Source organism: Cydia pomonella, chromosome 16 (genome assembly GCF_033807575.1).
Source record: "Cydia pomonella isolate Wapato2018A chromosome 16, ilCydPomo1, whole genome shotgun sequence".
Taxonomy (NCBI): Eukaryota; Metazoa; Arthropoda; class Insecta; order Lepidoptera; family Tortricidae; genus Cydia; species Cydia pomonella.
The window spans coordinates 20,749,348-20,766,212 of record NC_084718.1 but is presented as its reverse complement, the minus strand read 5'-3'; the positions used below and the strand labels follow the sequence as shown (position 1 = coordinate 20,766,212).

The 16,865-nt window shown below is 44.8% G+C and overlaps 1 protein-coding gene across 1 annotated transcript in view; it reads right to left on the bottom strand.

Moving 5' to 3' along the window:
* Positions 1–808: 808 nt before the first annotated feature.
* The window catches only part of LOC133526644 (uncharacterized), a 29,305-nt gene continuing 13,248 nt past the window's right edge, over positions 809–16,865 (bottom strand). The window contains exons 6-19 of the mRNA XM_061863338.1: positions 16,691–16,846; positions 16,330–16,502; positions 15,659–16,280; positions 14,954–15,045; positions 14,549–14,731; positions 13,863–14,381; positions 12,421–12,501; positions 8,182–8,256; positions 8,012–8,098; positions 4,863–4,989; positions 4,604–4,690; positions 4,165–4,520; positions 2,397–2,620; positions 809–1,880 (exon numbers count right to left, since the gene is read on the bottom strand). Of these exons, the coding sequence (XP_061719322.1) occupies positions 1,460–1,880; positions 2,397–2,620; positions 4,165–4,520; positions 4,604–4,690; positions 4,863–4,989; positions 8,012–8,098; positions 8,182–8,256; positions 12,421–12,501; positions 13,863–14,381; positions 14,549–14,731; positions 14,954–15,045; positions 15,659–16,280; positions 16,330–16,502; positions 16,691–16,846 (3,203 nt within the window). The 3' untranslated portion in view covers positions 809–1,459. The remainder of the gene's footprint in view (positions 1,881–2,396; positions 2,621–4,164; positions 4,521–4,603; positions 4,691–4,862; positions 4,990–8,011; positions 8,099–8,181; positions 8,257–12,420; positions 12,502–13,862; positions 14,382–14,548; positions 14,732–14,953; positions 15,046–15,658; positions 16,281–16,329; positions 16,503–16,690; positions 16,847–16,865) is intronic.

Below are 16,865 nucleotides of genomic sequence, written 5' to 3'. Positions count from 1 at the left end.
TTGGCTAGGCGCCATGGGTGCATAGCCAACATGACAATCTTTTACGTCACGACAACGAAACACTATCTGTCTCTCTATCGCACTAATATACTTTATTTATACCTGCAGTCATTTACTAACTTTTTCATTTTCCATTGGTGTGAAAGAGACAGAATAAAGAGCAAGGGTTGTAGTACACTCTGTAGTCTGTACACTTAGTAGTAGTGTACATAAAAAAAACTACTGTGCATATAAAATAAAATAAAGAGTGCCCATATGATATCATATAACACTAAAATTAATGTTGCTTGAAATTATATTGAAAACTATCAAGATTATTCTAGTCTGCATTGAAACGCGCGTCGCGTTGCCGGCGCTCGCGTACCGAGCGTCAACGCCATCTATTGAGCGTTATTTCGTGAAATCGGAGAATGCTCCAAGGAATAAGGGCTCTTAAGGGCGGTAAACAAGAATTTACGACGTAGTGTTAATTTTAAGCCCGAAGCCGAAGGCTTAATTAATAAGATTTCGTAATTCTTGCACCGCCCGTGGCATGTACGATGTTTTTCATCACACTTGTATTTTGAGCGAAATAATTTTCGACATTTCAAACATTCGTCCGCATATTACCATTTATGACAGGTTAGGCATCGAAGGCACAGACCTATTCGGCATTCAGTCATGATTTAAAATTGTGTTAAATAATTTTAAACAGCTTTTTAAAAAATCAAATTGATTATTTATAAACATACACAAAAAACAAGTTTTAAAGTCAGTATTTTAAAAGTAAAACTCATTTATTCCCACTTGAAAAAAAAAAAACATTCCCAATATGCCCATGGGCGTAATAAAAAAATTCCATCCTAGTATGCTGGCATAAAATAACACCGTTTACGAGAAAGTGTGATGAAAAAATATAAATGCAGATTTGAACACTTCTTTGTGCAACATTGTTTTTTAACAAAGATTTCAGAGACGGGTAAGAAGTCTTCTTAAGTCTTAAGTTAGAGACATCCAGTCAGTAATCTTAAAGTAGCCTTAACTTGAGTCTGCAGCGACACTCGCGGCACTCGTCACTTAACATAGAATCTATAAGAGATAGTCGGTGTGTGGCAGCCTAGTTCTCGCAGGTTAATCATAACAATCAGTCTTCTTTAAAATGACATACCTAAGGACGGGCCTTACGGGCAATAAGAACGGGGCCAGTACAGCGGTGTCACGCACACGAATTCGAGCCAATCGTGCAGTCTAACGCCACAACCCAATTAGTTGATGAGTTCGCATCACGCGCGTGATTGGTCGCAACTAGTCGCGTTAGACTGCACGATTGGCTCAAATTCGTGAGTGACACCACTGAACTAGCACCATCCTTAGTGCCCGAAAGGCCCGTCCTTAGATATGTCAATGGTCTACACTGGCACTGAAATTAAATCTTACTGTCTTCACAAATCAAATATAGAGTTCTCTTTTATTAGCAGCCTCAGGGCGGAGTCCGCCGCCGCCGAGCGGTCAGGCGCCCGGTCAGGGCCCGCCGCCGCCGAGCGGTCAGGCGCCCGGTCAGGGCCCGCCGCCGCCGAGCGGTCAGGCGCCCGGTCAGGGCCCGCCGCCGCCGAGCGGTCAGGCGCCCGGTCAGGGCCCGCCGCCGCCGAGCGGTCAGGCGCCCGGTCAGGGCCCGCCGCCGCCGAGCGGTCAGGCGCCCGGTCAGGGCCCGCCGCCGCCGAGCGGTCAGGCGCCCGGTCAGGGCCCGCCGCCGCCGAGCGGTCAGGCGCCCGGTTAGGGCCCGTCGCCGCCACTGCTCGGGTGCGCCACATTGTACGCCTGTTTCGCCAGCCAAGTCCCCGTCACCTTGTTGAAATGCAGCATTGTCGGTTTCAGAGATCCAAATCGTTTCTTTATAATACCTAAAAATAAAATAACGACATGTTTTTTTTATATTATACTACGTTGGTAGCAAACAAGCATACGGCTCGCCTGATGGTAAGCAGTCTCCGTAGCCTACTCTTTGCACATAGTAAAGAATTAATCTATTATATAGTATGGTTCGGTAGGGGGTACTGACAGAACGGGATAGTCTTATGTATCTTTCAGTAGGAGTAGCACAGAAAGCCAAAAAAGACAAGAAGAAAGAAATACAGGTTCATTTTTTTTATTCCCCACCGTAAATTTTAGAATGGTTTATGGTTGTCTTTGGTATATTGTTAGGAATGTTAAAATGTGTGTTTATTTTTGTGTCTTTAGTTTTGTGCGTATGTTCTGTCCCTCACGGGCGCGTACATAATAGCACATTTATACGATTCTACCATCTATGCAGTAAATATGTAGGTATTTTAAAGGATATACGACGTCAAATGCATGGAAAACCTAATAATTGGCTACGTTTAATTTTGCTAAAGAATGAGAACGCATATCTCAGTCACCGAGTGATATCAGATGTGTACACACCTCGCAGGATAGCGCAGCACTTGGTGGCGCTGTAGCTGCGCTTGCGCGCGTGGCGGCGCGGGTTGCCGGCGAACGAGAACTCGGCGGCGGCGGCGGGCGCCAGCGTGCGCGCCAGCGCGCCGCGCACCACCGCGCTCAGCGTCAGCCCCGGCGACGCCGCCGCGGGCACCTGCTCGCTGATACCCCGGTATATCGCTTTCTGTCAACACATCGACGACGACTACCTTGTACTCCGTAACATGTAACGTTCGTACTGAACGATCGAACGGTAATAATACTTCCAAAAATACTAAAGGCTTCTTTTCGAACGATGGCGCCGTACTTTGGCCTGTGCCCGGTAAGATGGCAGCGCTTTTCGATATTTAACAAATTTAACACATGAAAGAGTAAGGATCAAAGTCAACTGGCGTTCTAAAAGTTTTAAATGTGTATCGAAAGATGGCAGTAAATTTACTGTGGCTACTGGCTACAAAATGTACTTTGACAATCCATTTCTATTTCAAATTCTCTTTGATATTACTTAGGAAAGCAAAATAATGTAAATGGTCGTATACAGCATGTATTTTTGATACGCCCACTTTAGTTAAAGGGTAGTTCGTTTAGGTTGTAATGAACACATTTTCATAAATTTTATAAAAAATGGACGACTTTTGTTTTTCTAAATAAAATAATTTAGCAAGCAATATAGAAAAAAAAGCTATATCCGTCCCTTTTCAGGGGCCATAATACTAGCATAGCGAAAACACAGAATGATTCTCTTTGACAATTCTCGAATGAGAAAAGATCCTAGCCAAACTTAATATTCCATGTTATCCTAATATCCCACATGCATGTGACTTGTGGTCACCCTAGTTAGAAAGATATGCAACGGCCCACTTTGATATACAAATACGTTTATTTCATTACTTTTTACAGCAGTTCACAGATATAAATGTTAGGTAGGCAAGTAGTCCATCTTAGCTACAAAGTGTAAGTGTGCAATCTCACGTGGACATACTTTTTAGTCAATGTACACTATCCGGTTTATTCTCTAGGTCCGTGGTTGAAAGTCGTTTCATCGTATTTTATGTAGGTATCAAAACGGGCGGTATTTGAGTTTTTTTTTGAGATAAATATTTGTTCGTAGGAATTATTAGACGCGGGTAACGGTCCAGTATGAATTTTGCACCCACAGGCGGGGCGTTCAAAGGGTTAATGATACCTTAAATCGTATGTTGCATATATGTGAGAGCTATCCAGTAGGGTTGTTTCCAATTTTTTGAAACGCTTGTATTACGTTCTATATTAACTAAAAGTTGCCCTAAAATTCAACTTTTATACTAAAAACGGCTTTAAATATGTTAAATTAACAAAATATATTTTACAGATGCTTTCGCGCCCAAATCGCTCTTTGAAAATTGTGTGACGTCACAGTTTACGGTTTGACACATAACTAAATACACACGTAGAAAATATAAACTGTCAACTGACATTTGTCATTTGTTGTTTATCGCCTAACTGTCAACAGTGTCAATCCGAGAGTTGCGACGTCATCAGAATCTTCAATGACGTTTCGAGTTTGGTCACGTGACGTGTGCCAAAAGATATTTTAAATTCAATATTTACAAAAATATGGTCATTACAGGTCCCCTAAAAGTAGTTTAACATGTTCTAATAATCCAAAAGAATTTATTGGGATACAATTCTGCCCTAAGATTTGTAGACGGAAACAACCCTATTATATTTTGATCGATCGGGACTGACCAGCGCCTTGCAGTGCCTGCGCGACCGGTGCAGCCGCCGCTCCAGCCGCAGGAACTCGGCGAGCGTCCTGGCGCGGGCCACGTGCCGGCGCGGCCGCCCGGCCAGCCGCCCCGCCGGCCGCCCGGCCAGCCGCCCCGCCGGCCGCCCCGCCGGCCGCCCCGCCGGCCGCCCCGCCGGCCGCCCCGCCGGCCGCCCCGCCGCCAGCCGCTCCACGCGCTGCAGCGCGGCCAGCAGCCGCCCCCGCGCGCCCGCCGCCGCCCGCAGCCGCGCGCGCACCAGCTCCGCCTTCTCGTGCAGCACGAGCGCCGCCCTCTCCATCTCCGAGTCCGAGTCGGGACGGTAGTCCGACGACGGGGCTGAATATGTCGACAATCGATTTCAATAAGATTCGTAAATTGAGCCCCTTCGTGATGTCGTAATACAATAGTGTCGGGGTTACCTGTAAAAGCGTACTCGTGGAGCGGCGCCTCGCCCGGCGGGCAGGCCGCGAAACTCACGCCGGTGAACAGTTCACGCGCTTTTTCATCTGCAATAACAAAAGGTACCTTTAACTGTGATCTTTAGGACCTCTCCGACGCGCCTTTCAAATTCCTTCGCCTTACTTGTTCAAAAATTAAATGTAAATCGGATCTGTTTGTAATTTAAACGCAAACTAAAGCCACGCTTTAGCAATCAAGCTCGAGGTGGAGGTCCCCCACCTGCCATGAGGGCGGCGGCGAGGCGGGCGGCGGCGGGGGCGGCGGCGGCGGGGGCGGCCAGCGCGGCCCGCAGCGCGCGCGAGCACGGCACGGGCGCGAACACGCGGCTCACGGCGAACTGCACGTGCTGCAACACACACGACACGTCACACCGCGGCCCGGGACCATCAGTCACCGCCTCGCGATACTTTGGCAGATGATAGTTTAGATGCTGTTTTAAATGAAATAAAACCGTGCACCGATTGTACCGCGGTGGAAAGACCGTCAACAATAAAATGAACATGTAAAAACTAGTGAACATGTGAAAATTGCCTAATCCATTTATGACCCTTCACCTGATAAAATGCTACATCCAAAGTTTCATGATTTGTTATTACTATCATAAAAAGGTGCGTACGACTAGCCTGGGCGGCCTATTCGAATCTCGAATTTGCCTTCAAAATGAAATTTAAGGCCGAACAAAAAGGCCGCATATTTGACCAATGTATCCTGCCAGTTCTCACTTGTGGAGCTGAAGCCCGGGTCTTCGCCGAGGACATACTACGTTAGGTAAGCGTTGTCCGACGGGCGCTAGAGAGAAAACTAGTTGGGATCACATTGAGAGACCGTAAAACGAATGAGTGGCTGAGACAGCAGAGCAAGGTCACCGATGTTGTAAAACTCGTAGCCAGATTGAAGTGGGAATGGGCTGGTCATATAGCACGAAATACCGATTCGTGGAGCAAACGTCTACTGGAGGTGCGACCATGAGGGGAGGAACGTCCTCACAGTAGACCCCAGATGCATTGGGATGACGACATCAAAAGGACTGCGGGGAAGAAGTGGCTCCAGGTCGCACAGAACCGTAACGAGTGGCATAAAATGAAGGAGTCCCACACCCGAAGGGTAGGGAAGGGCTAAAGAAGAAGATCAGAAAAAAGTAAAGCACTTATTTTTTACATGTTCATGCGACCAGCTGACGTTCTAACCACCGCGATATAAATAACGGGCTGACCATTATTTTAACGAACAATGGCATTTGAACTATCATCTGACAAATTGTCAAACGGGAGACGATGACAAAAAAAAATTACGGGTTAACAGCGGAGCCGCAGCTGACGTCGAAGAGGATTCATTATTTGCAGTGAGCCCGCTGAGTGCGACTGCGCATGGGATGCTGGGTGCTGAGACTATCGTGGGAGGAACAACTGTAATGTTTATGGCTAAAGATGTTAAGGCCATCATAAATAGCATGCAGAGGGGGAAATCTCCAGGTCATGATGGTCTCAGTATTGAGCATCTCAGGCACGCTGGGATACACATGCCTCGTGTTCTGGCAATGTTCTACACCTTATGTCTAAGGCACGGTTATCTTCCTGGCCAGCTAATGCGTACTGTGGAAGTGCCGCTCGCTAAGAATAAAACGGGTGACTTGTCTGAATTAGGGAACTACAGACCCATCTCACTTGCAACTATTATGGCAAAAGTGCTTGATGGCTTGCTTAATGCACATTTGCAGAAACATATAAAGCTGAACGACGCGCAATTCGGGTTTAGACCTGGACTGTCAACAGAAACCGCAATTTTGTGCCTTAAGCAAGCTGTCAGGTATTACAGGGACAGGAACACGCCTGTGCACGCGTGTTTCCTGGACCTGTCAAAGGCCTTTGACCTGGTTGTTTACCCTGTATTGTGGGACAAGCTGGCTAAAACCGGAATACCTAAAGAGTGCGTAGGCTTGTTAAAATACTGGTATAACAATCAGGTCAATCAAGTGAGATGGGATGGGGAGTACTCAGACGAGTATAGACTACAATGCGGGGTTAGACAGGGTGGGCTAACATCTCCCACCTTGTTTAACCTTTATGTAGATGAACTGATTGGGAGGCTCAGCAGCGCGCGTGTTGGATGTCATATTTTAGGAACTTGTTTCAATAACATAAGCTACGCGGATGACATGGCGCTGTTGGGCCCCTCAGTCAGCTCGATAAAAAAGCTAATCACCATATGTGAGGGCTACGCCGAGCAGCATGGTCTTAGGTATAATGCAACCAAAAGTGAAATACTCATTTTTAAGGCTCAAAAGTACAATTTAGATTCAACTATGCCTAGGATCATGCTGGGAGGGGTACCCCTCAAAGTGGTGGAGAGCTTTAAGTATCTGGGGCATGTGCTCACTGGAGATATGAAAGATGATATGGATCTAGAAAGAGAAAGGAGAGCCATGGCTATAAGGGGCAATATGGTTGCCCGCAGATTTGCACGATGTACTAAACAAGTAAAGTTAACACTTTTTAAAGCATACTGCCAAACTTTTTACACGTGCAGTCTGTGGGCAACATTTACGCAGCGAGCCTATAATACACTAAGGGTTCAGTACAATAACGTCCTGAGGATGCTGTTGAAGCTGCCGAGGTACTGCAGCGCATCCGGTATGTTCGCGGAGGCGCGAACGGATGACTTTTATGCCATCAGGCGCAAAAGAATAGCGTCTCTGCTGACACGCGTGCGCGGCAGTAGCAACAGCCTCCTAAGGACGTTGGCTGAACGCCTTGATTGCCATCTCACGAGCTACTGGGTAGACGTGTTGATAGGCAAGGCTAAATGAGCTGGATGATTTAATTTTAATTTAGTTTTATGTAAATTAATTGGTACTAACGTAGGGTGTAAGAATTTTTTTGCTGTTACTAACAAAATTTATGGATCTTATCGGTCTGAAATAAATGATTTTTATTTTATTTTTTATTTATTATACATAGCCGTTAACCACTATACGAGTTTTCGTTCGGGAGGCGATTGGTCATGGAAATCTATTCCTGGCTCACGGTCTACTTGTGATTGCCCTGAGAGCAGTTTTAGTCTATTTTGATGACTAGACTAGGTACATTTTATGTGTAGGCAAGCATCTGTACAAAATTGGGTGCTTAGGTACTGACGCTCGTGTATAGGGAGCGTGCATGAACTGTAGGAGGCAGCACAGGAGCCGTCAGATTATTGGCGCGAGGCGTATATGTGGTGTTTATTGTTCCGATGTAGCCCACAAGATGGCAGAACCTACTATGCACAAGAAAACACGTGACGTGTGAAATGTACATGTTTATGGTTCTGATTCAGGCCACAAGATAGCAGACCCTCCAACGCGCACGGCCCCTATCCTCCGTCGCACTCACCCCGGCGACCACGTCGGCCGCGCGCAGCTCCTCCCTCTCGTACGTGGCCCCGACCAGGCGACTCTCCAGTTCTTGAACACTCAAATTCTGCAAAAATAAATTTTAGTCAATTTTGTATTTTGTAGCTACATATCCACGTTTCATCATTCAGTCAATTGATAACGTAATACCTTTTTGTACCGTGCACGCAGCAAACGCAGCAACCTCTCCTTAAAACCTAGTGACAGCGTAGTGCTCGATGTATTCTGAAATAATTATAGAATCGCATGATCATGGAAGTAAGTAAAGTGAAACACAATGATAAGTGGCTCGCCGAGTCCCTAGAGTCCGCGGCGAGCTCGGTTCCATCACGAACGTGGTCACGTTCTCATCTTAAGAGGCTGTCAATACTTAAAGCGCGCACACTGTCTATTTGTATCGGAGTAAATGAGATGGCACTGTCGCATGTTACTGGGCCTGGGCAAGGGAACAATAAGAAAAATATTTAAATAAAAAAAAAGTGGATTATTAGTGTAATATTTTACTCGACCACGGTTTAGATATAAATGTTTTGAAATTGTGATTTTAATTGCAGACCCATAAGTCAAAACAATAAAGACATAAAACCGTTTAATTGTGATTTTAAGACCAATCTTTGCAATTATTTTCTATCGAGCCGATTTCGTTCAATCATGTATCGAGTACGACCACAGTCTTTGAAATATAATTAATATGAACATATATTTTTCTCACTGGACTAAAACAAATAGTCTTTCTTAAGGCGCTCTTATAGACAGATTTTAGGTTTTTGAGGGGGTGAAGCAGACGAAGTGGTAAAGCAGGCAGGCGGGCGCCCCGCACGCCGCGCTCGCAGCAAGCCTACGTCCTTATTCTGACGCCATCCGTATTCTGGATTGTTAGTTCTGGGATCTTTTCCGGAAATTTATATTGATTATGATTTAAACTTAATGAAATTAAAAATTTGATAATTATATATAATACTAGAATATACCGCGGCAAATTGAGAACCTAGTAAAATGATACCAAATCGTTTTGTGTCGAAATAATATTACTTACTAATTCAGACAAAAGTTACAACTGTCTGCTTTAAATCATATATAGATACCTATTCAAAACTTAGTTGACATTAAAAATGCAATAGAAGTCAATTTCGGGCAAGTAGTGAAAAAGGGAAGAATACTAGCAAAGCTAAGTAATTTGTGGAAGTGAACGTAAAAAGGTAGCATGTTTTTGCTGGTATTGAGATAACTGAAAACATAAGCATAAGGTATGCACAAGCATATGTAGCTCCAAAAAGTAGATAAATTATGCTATCTTCTCAAAAAAGAACCATGACTCTAACTGTAACGACTATTTCTATATTATTTTTTGAATTGACGACAATGAAGACGATTATAAATTTTAAATGCAAAAGTCGAGAAAACTGCTATTATTATTTATTATTTAAAGTTTATAATGGCAAAAATGCACTTATACTACTACTACTACTACTTCGAAGTTATATAGTAATGAGTATAATTGACTGACTTTAATTAATGTCTAATAAAGAATCAGTCTGTTGTCTGTCTACTCTGTCTGTAATCAAATATTACAAGTATATTTGACCCACTGAGGTTTCAGATGAAGTTGAAAATCTGCATACATATGTAAGTAGGGTGACAATGAAATATTATGGTACCATCGAGCTGATCTGATGCATGAGAGAGGAGGTGGCCATAGGAACTCTGTGTCAAAATATCGCAACCAAATTGCGTTTGAGGTTGTTAGAATTGTCTCAATGAGTATTATTTTCCTTTGGAAAGAAGTACAGTTAAGACCTGTTCCGTAAAGTTAATTAACATACAAAACTTTCCGATGAACAAAATTATTTTATCGTCAACTATGTTATTTATCCCTTCAAGTGGTGGCCCACCACTCGCGGGTCGATGCGATAGCCAGAAAGCTGTCGGCCAACAGAGGGTGGTTAGTGAGGTGTTGCCATATTTAGTGGCAAAATTAAAGGCTTTGAAGTATATTTACGCTCTTCTAGCGCCCAACAGTAGCTAGCAAGTTAGACAAGGAAAACATACATACACACTCTTGTTAACGCTTGGTTGCTAAGGACCGTTCATCCGGGATCGAACGCCTAGGTCGAGTTCTGTCTTGATTTTTAAAGAGGTTATTTTGTAAATACACGGTACCCTCGAGGAAACGGAAAGATTTTAACAGTATATTCCGGATCGTATTTAGAGGCAAAAATGTCATATAAACTTTTTTAATTCGCCTAGTTTCAGAGTTAATACCTACCAATTTAAAAAAATATTTTTCGTTGTGTTTTAGTGCATAACGCCTTTTTGATGGCTATGTCGCCAGTCGCCACTTTGGGACCTAGTCTAGACTACCTTCTTGACAGATATCAAAGTCACAAGGTACCATTTGAATAGACTAATTTTTACGAAAAAAAATGTACCAATTTATATTAATCCATAAATTTTCCAAGAACATGATCTTAATATGTTTAAAAACATACAAAAAGTAAAAAAAAAAAAAACAATTTTTTTTGCGGAATTGACTTAAACTTGTACATGAAATTCTTCTTATGACCTCAGGAATACGTGGTTAAAAAAATTCCGTTTCCTCACGGGCACTTTTTATGACTTAACCTTTGAATTTTAAGCCCTACGTAGAAAATTAATTAACAATTACCTCCAATCATAACTTTGTTTTGTGGTGGTAGTCATTTTTAATAAGGAAACTGGAAAACTGTCACTGTTGCTAGGTTTGATTAGTTAGGTGCATGTGGCGAAATGCATAAACATTACAATAATTTAACAACAACAAGGACAACTTCAACAGAAGGACATGATGTCACGATCCTCAGCATTGAGGGACCAAGAAGAAGAAGACAATAATTTAATTGTTCTAATCGAATAGCGTATTTAGTGCTTATTATTTAATATTGGCGAGAGGTACAAATATATACGAACTTCCGAACCGAGTACTTGCAAAATTTTGAATGGAATTTGAAGGGTAAATATCACTCCTGCTCACCTTACAAAATAAAATAGTTGATAAATGTTGTAAATAAAGTCTTAAGTGTATACCATATGAAAGTTAATAAACCAGAAATACCAAACAAATTCAACACTTATAACATAAACTATTACAGCCATTTGAGCACTTCCACAAAAACGTGAAATGGTACCTTTCACTAAGCACTATTTAAATCCCACATATTTAAATCCAGTATATCTCCTGCATCCTGTATGTGTTAAAAATGAAGCTGTTCCAATATAATGACTTATATAAATTAAACAAGCGGATTAATTTTATTTGTTTACGTTTAAAAATAGGTATTCAATTTGATTATTACTGTAATAGCCATTTAAAATATTATTTTACCTAAATTGATAATTAAAAGTAGGTACCCCTCACGAAATAAGTACTACTGAATTTTATACTTAGCAGTGTTTTTTAAAATGTACATGTATTTTACCTTCCTCGTATTAAAAATGAAAAGTAGAGTGTTTAACTCGGGTGCAAGGCACCATTTCATCATTTGGTTAATCGTAGCTGTATGCCGGACAGGTGCGTGTGTAAAACTTGTCAAAAAAGATAATATGACGGATGGATGTCTGAAATGTCACCGTATTTAAGAATCAATTAGCTTAAAAATTAGTTTTTTCTTCGTAAGAGTGATGAAAACATTGTGTGTATAACATATTTGTGTATTTATAGTGTGATTATCCATTTTATGCAACGTCCGCTAAACTAGCACAGGTCCGACGCTGACAGTGGTCACGGGCGTACTGGCGTACTGACGGTATTGCCGCGCAGGGTAACGTTTAGTAGACAAAATGTTGAATTCATAATTATGAATGAAAAATTTAACGCATCGATAAACTGACAAGCAAAATGTTAGAGTTACTTAAAAGCTATTGAATGAAGTAAATTTCATATTGATATTCATCATAGTACTTCTAAAATATCGAAATAAATACAGTTTTAAGCATATTTTCAAAGCAAAAATCTATCGAGAAAAAGATGAGCCATCGTGTTTCTGACAAGCGTACGGCTAGTTCAAAGACTGAAGTTATACATACTAGAAAATAATCGATGAAATCCTTGTACAAGCCTGTAAATATCGATTTAAAAATAGCGCATTTTACTATACACCGCGCCTTAAAAAATTGTTTAAGTAACATCAATTTCAAGGACATTGGGTGTCGACAGCCTCTTAAAACGGCTAGCTATTAAATTGCTCTGAAACTTTGTACAGTCACGTCGGAAAATATAATCACTAATCGGCCCCCCTTAATATCCGGGGTCGGTTGCAAAAATGTAGGTATTTAATGATTATGAATCATTATAAAATCTCTCCTTGTATTTTACAAAGTATGCAGTGGGCCTCGGCAGCGTGGGTGACGTACAGTTGGGTGGCGGCGGCGCGGCGCGTGTAGCGCGTGCGGCGGGCGGCGCCGGCGCGGCTGCAGCGCGGTCTGAACCGTCACCTGCGGGGCGCGCCAATTCCAACATTACATCAAACAGCATTTCAAATAATAGTACATTACTATAGAGGTCGGGAAACGAAGGGTTGCAGGCCAAGTAGATATAGACGGCCGAGCGTAGCGAAGTCGGATAAGGGATACGCGGCCGGCAACTCCGTTTCTCGCCGAGATTTGTATAGTGCTTTTCTCAAACTTGCAATGAAATAATTAAAAAAAATAAGATGATGATGATGATTGTTATTATTACTTTCGGGTTATTGAAAGGGTAACTAAAATTTGATTATTTTTACGCTACGACGCACGATTCAGGAGATACAGCTCTATAAAGATTTCTGCATAACTGCAAAAAATTTATGGGGCTGTATCTCCTAAACCGTGCGTCGTAGCGCAAAAATAATGATTTTTTTGTTCCCGTTTGAATCCCTGCAGCAATATATAACAAAGACAAAAAGAAAAAGACAAAAAAGAAAAAAAAAACGTAATAGCAGAATTTTGTTTATAGGTTTTTTATGGTTGAATGCCAAAACGTGCCATAATTTAACGTTTAAAAACTAAAGAAGGTTGACTGACTTACAGGCCCAGGTGTGTAAGGCTGTATGAAATTCCTTTACATATCATCTTCACTCATCGCACCTGATATGTGGTATTTCCGGACCTAATTTGAAGTAGGTCATGTCAACATTTCATTACAAGTTTGAGAAAAGGTGGATTGTTAAAGAAAATTTTGTAGTCACAGTTTGACTGCGTTTCGAGCGATGGCGCCACAACCTGCAGCCGATGCCCGGTAAGATGGCACCACTTTTTGATATTTAACAAAACGATGAAGCGAAGTGAAATTGCGTTCTAAAAGTTTTAATCATGTGTCGAAAGATGGCAGTAAATTTTCTGTGGCTACAAAGCTTTCTTTGACAATCCACCTCTATTTCAAATTCTCTTTGATTACATGTACGTATTATATATAGGTTAAATATAAAAGTTAATAAAGCCTCAACCTTCTACTTAACTTTTCGTTCCTATTCCTATTATCCCGATGGAAAATGTGCATAATGATGGTAAATGACAAACCGTTCAATTTGAAAAAAAAAAACAGCTTTTTGGGGACTTCCTCGTGTCAATAAATTGTTCATGAATCAACATATTTATTTATGTGTATATTTATTGGAGAAGCTTAAGAAAGTAGCTGCACGTGATATCAGAAGTATGGCTGATGTTACATCAATAAGAGCCGTCTTTAAATTCATATTGAATTGAATCTTTACCTAAAGGTATCAACTTGAATTTGACTAAATAAATGTCCACAACATATAACTAAATTATTGTACAATAACTACAATAATGATGTTAGGATTTAGCGAGGTACATACCCTGGCGAGCCCCGGCATGTCCTCTTCGCTGACTTCAGTCTCGTCGGCCCCGTCCGTTCCTTCATAATCTGGGTCATCGGGATCACTCACTTCTGACTCTACGGGGTACTGATCCCACTCATCCTGTTCCGCGTCTGACGCTTCATAGGCCGCGCGCGATGTTTCGGCGACAACGAGTAAACTTTCAGCGACATCGTGTGAAGTTTCAGCGACATCGTGTGAAGTTTCAGCGACGTCGGGTGAAAGTCCGACGCCGTCCTGTAGAGTTTCGACGACGCCGTTAGACGACATGGCGAGGGCGTGTAAATTTTCAACGGCGGTGTATGATGTTTCGGCGGGGACGTGTGAATTTTCGGCGACGGCGTGTGAAGTACCGAAGACAGCTGATGAAGAACCGAAAACGGCGGATGAAGTACCGAAGACAGCGGTTGAAATACCGGGGACAGCGTATGATACCCCGGCGGCGGCGTCGGATTCTTCCAGGAGCATTTTCAAGATTTTCAAGCGCGTGGCCGAATCCTGGGTAGCAAAATTGATAAAAATTGAAGGTCATTACTAATTCCTGTTTACTATTCGCATATTAAACAAAAAAAAACAATATATCTTTAGATTTATATAGATTTGTGTCTTTTCAATTTATATAAATTAAAAATAATTAGGCTTAAACACCAAGTGGGAAAACATACCCATGTTTTGCAGTCTGGCATTTCACTAATTTCAGGCACTTCAAGTTTAATCTCGGCGTCGGCGGCGGCGGCGGCGGCGGCGGCGGGCGTCACCGCGCCGCTGACGTCGGCCGCCGGCGGCGCGGGCGACGCGGCCGCAGGGGAGCTGCTTCTTTTAATCGTCGGCCCGATATTATCGTCAGCCTAAATGAAAAAAAAAATTACATTCAAGAATCTCGAAATTCCTGCAAGAGCCGCTGCGAAACATAACCGAGCGCACTAGAGCCATCTACTAAGGAGTAGACGAACTGCGATAGTTCAAACCATCGTTCATAGATAGCGCTAGTAGTCTCGCCAGTTTTACAAGTTCCTCTATATAAACTTAAATTTAAAACTCATCCTAAGCCTAAATTCTATTGAAATTACCATTGAAACAGTGTGTTGATTGATGTCTGTAGATACTGCAGGGGGTAGTCCGCCAACTTTGTTTTCTGATACATTTTCCTCTGGATAGCTACCTGATGAAAAATAATGTCTTTAGACTTGACTCAGAATCTTGTCATACATAGTTGTGTTTATAAATGCATTAGCTTAATTATCCAATACAGTGATAAAGCAGATGGCGAAGAGTATTGTTAAAAAGTCTGTGTACCAGCATGTGGATAGGGAACGCATACATAATATGAATATGAACATATCTACCTAATATTTGCTTCCTGCATTGCAAAGTATTGTTTGAGATTGGGTTGAAATTTACCCACTCTATTGTGGTGCGCTGAAAAACATCATGGTAGCTTCAGTTCAGGTGAGAATTGGAGCATTTAAGAGTGACCGAGATTACCTAGCACACCGCGACACTCCATGTGGTATAGTATGACTTCTCTGAAATGATTTTTTCGCCTTACACCCTAAGCGGTTAAAGAAAAGGTATTGTTTCTTTTTTGGCTACCTAATATCTCGTTATTGACGAGGATCACCTGTCACCGTTACCTGAAGATTCGTATACCTTATTGCAAAGAGATAAGGTCCACTGACGTGTGAAGTGTGGAAGTGCATACCGGAGTGGGACAGCACCGAGGGCCCGGCGCCGCCCGCCGGCAGCGAGGACATGTACACTGTACACAAACATACCGGAGTGGGGCAGCTCGGGCGGCTCGGCCGGCAGCACGCGGGCCCAGGGCTGGCGGGCCGGGCGCGCCAGCAGCTCGCGCAGGCTGGCCGGCTGCTCCAGCAGCGCCTGCAGCACCGAGGGCCCGGCGCCGCCCGCCGGCAGCGAGGACATGTACACTGTACACAAACATACCGGAGTGGGGCAGCTCGGGCGGCTCGGCCGGCAGCACGCGGGCCCAGGGCTGGCGGGCCGGGCGCGCCAGCAGCTCGCGCAGGCTGGCCGGCTGCTCCAGCAGCGCCTGCAGCACCGAGGGCCCGGCGCCGCCCGCCGGCAGCGAGGACATGTACACTGTACACAAACATACCGGAGTGGGGCAGCTCGGGCGGCTCGGCCGGCAGCACGCGGGCCCAGGGCTGGCGGGCCGGGCGCGCCAGCAGCTCGCGCAGGCTGGCCGGCTGCTCCAGCAGCGCCTGCAGCACCGAGGGCCCGGCGCCGCCCGCCGGCAGCGAGGACATGTACACTGTACACAAACATACCGGAGTGGGGCAGCTCGGGCGGCTCGGCCGGCAGCACGCGGGCCCAGGGCTGGCGGGCCGGGCGCGCCAGCAGCTCGCGCAGGCTGGCCGGCTGCTCCAGCAGCGCCTACAGCACCGAGGGCCCGGCGCCGCCCGCCGGCAGCGAGGACATGTACACTGTACACAAACATACCGGAGTGGGGCAGCTCGGGCGGCTCGGCCGGCAGCACGCGGGCCCAGGGCTGGCGGGCCGGGCGCGCCAGCAGCTCGCGCAGGCTGGCCGGCTGCTCCAGCAGCGCCTGCAGCACCGAGGGCCCGGCGCCGCCCGCCGGCAGCGAGGACATGTACACTGTACACAAACATACCGGAGTGGGGCAGCTCGGGCGGCTCGGCCGGCAGCACGCGGGCCCAGGGCTGGCGGGCCGGGCGCGCCAGCAGCTCGCGCAGGCTGGCCGGCTGCTCCAGCAGCGCCTGCAGCACCGAGGGCCCGGCGCCGCCCGCCGGCAGCGAGGACATGTACACTGTACACAAACATACCGGAGTGGGGCAGCTCGGGCGGCTCGGCCGGCAGCACGCGGGCCCAGGGCTGGCGGGCCGGGCGCGCCAGCAGCTCGCGCAGGCTGGCCGGCTGCTCCAGCAGCGCCTGCAGCACCGAGGGCCCGGCGCCGCCCGCCGGCAGCGAGGACATGTACACTGTACACAAACATACCGG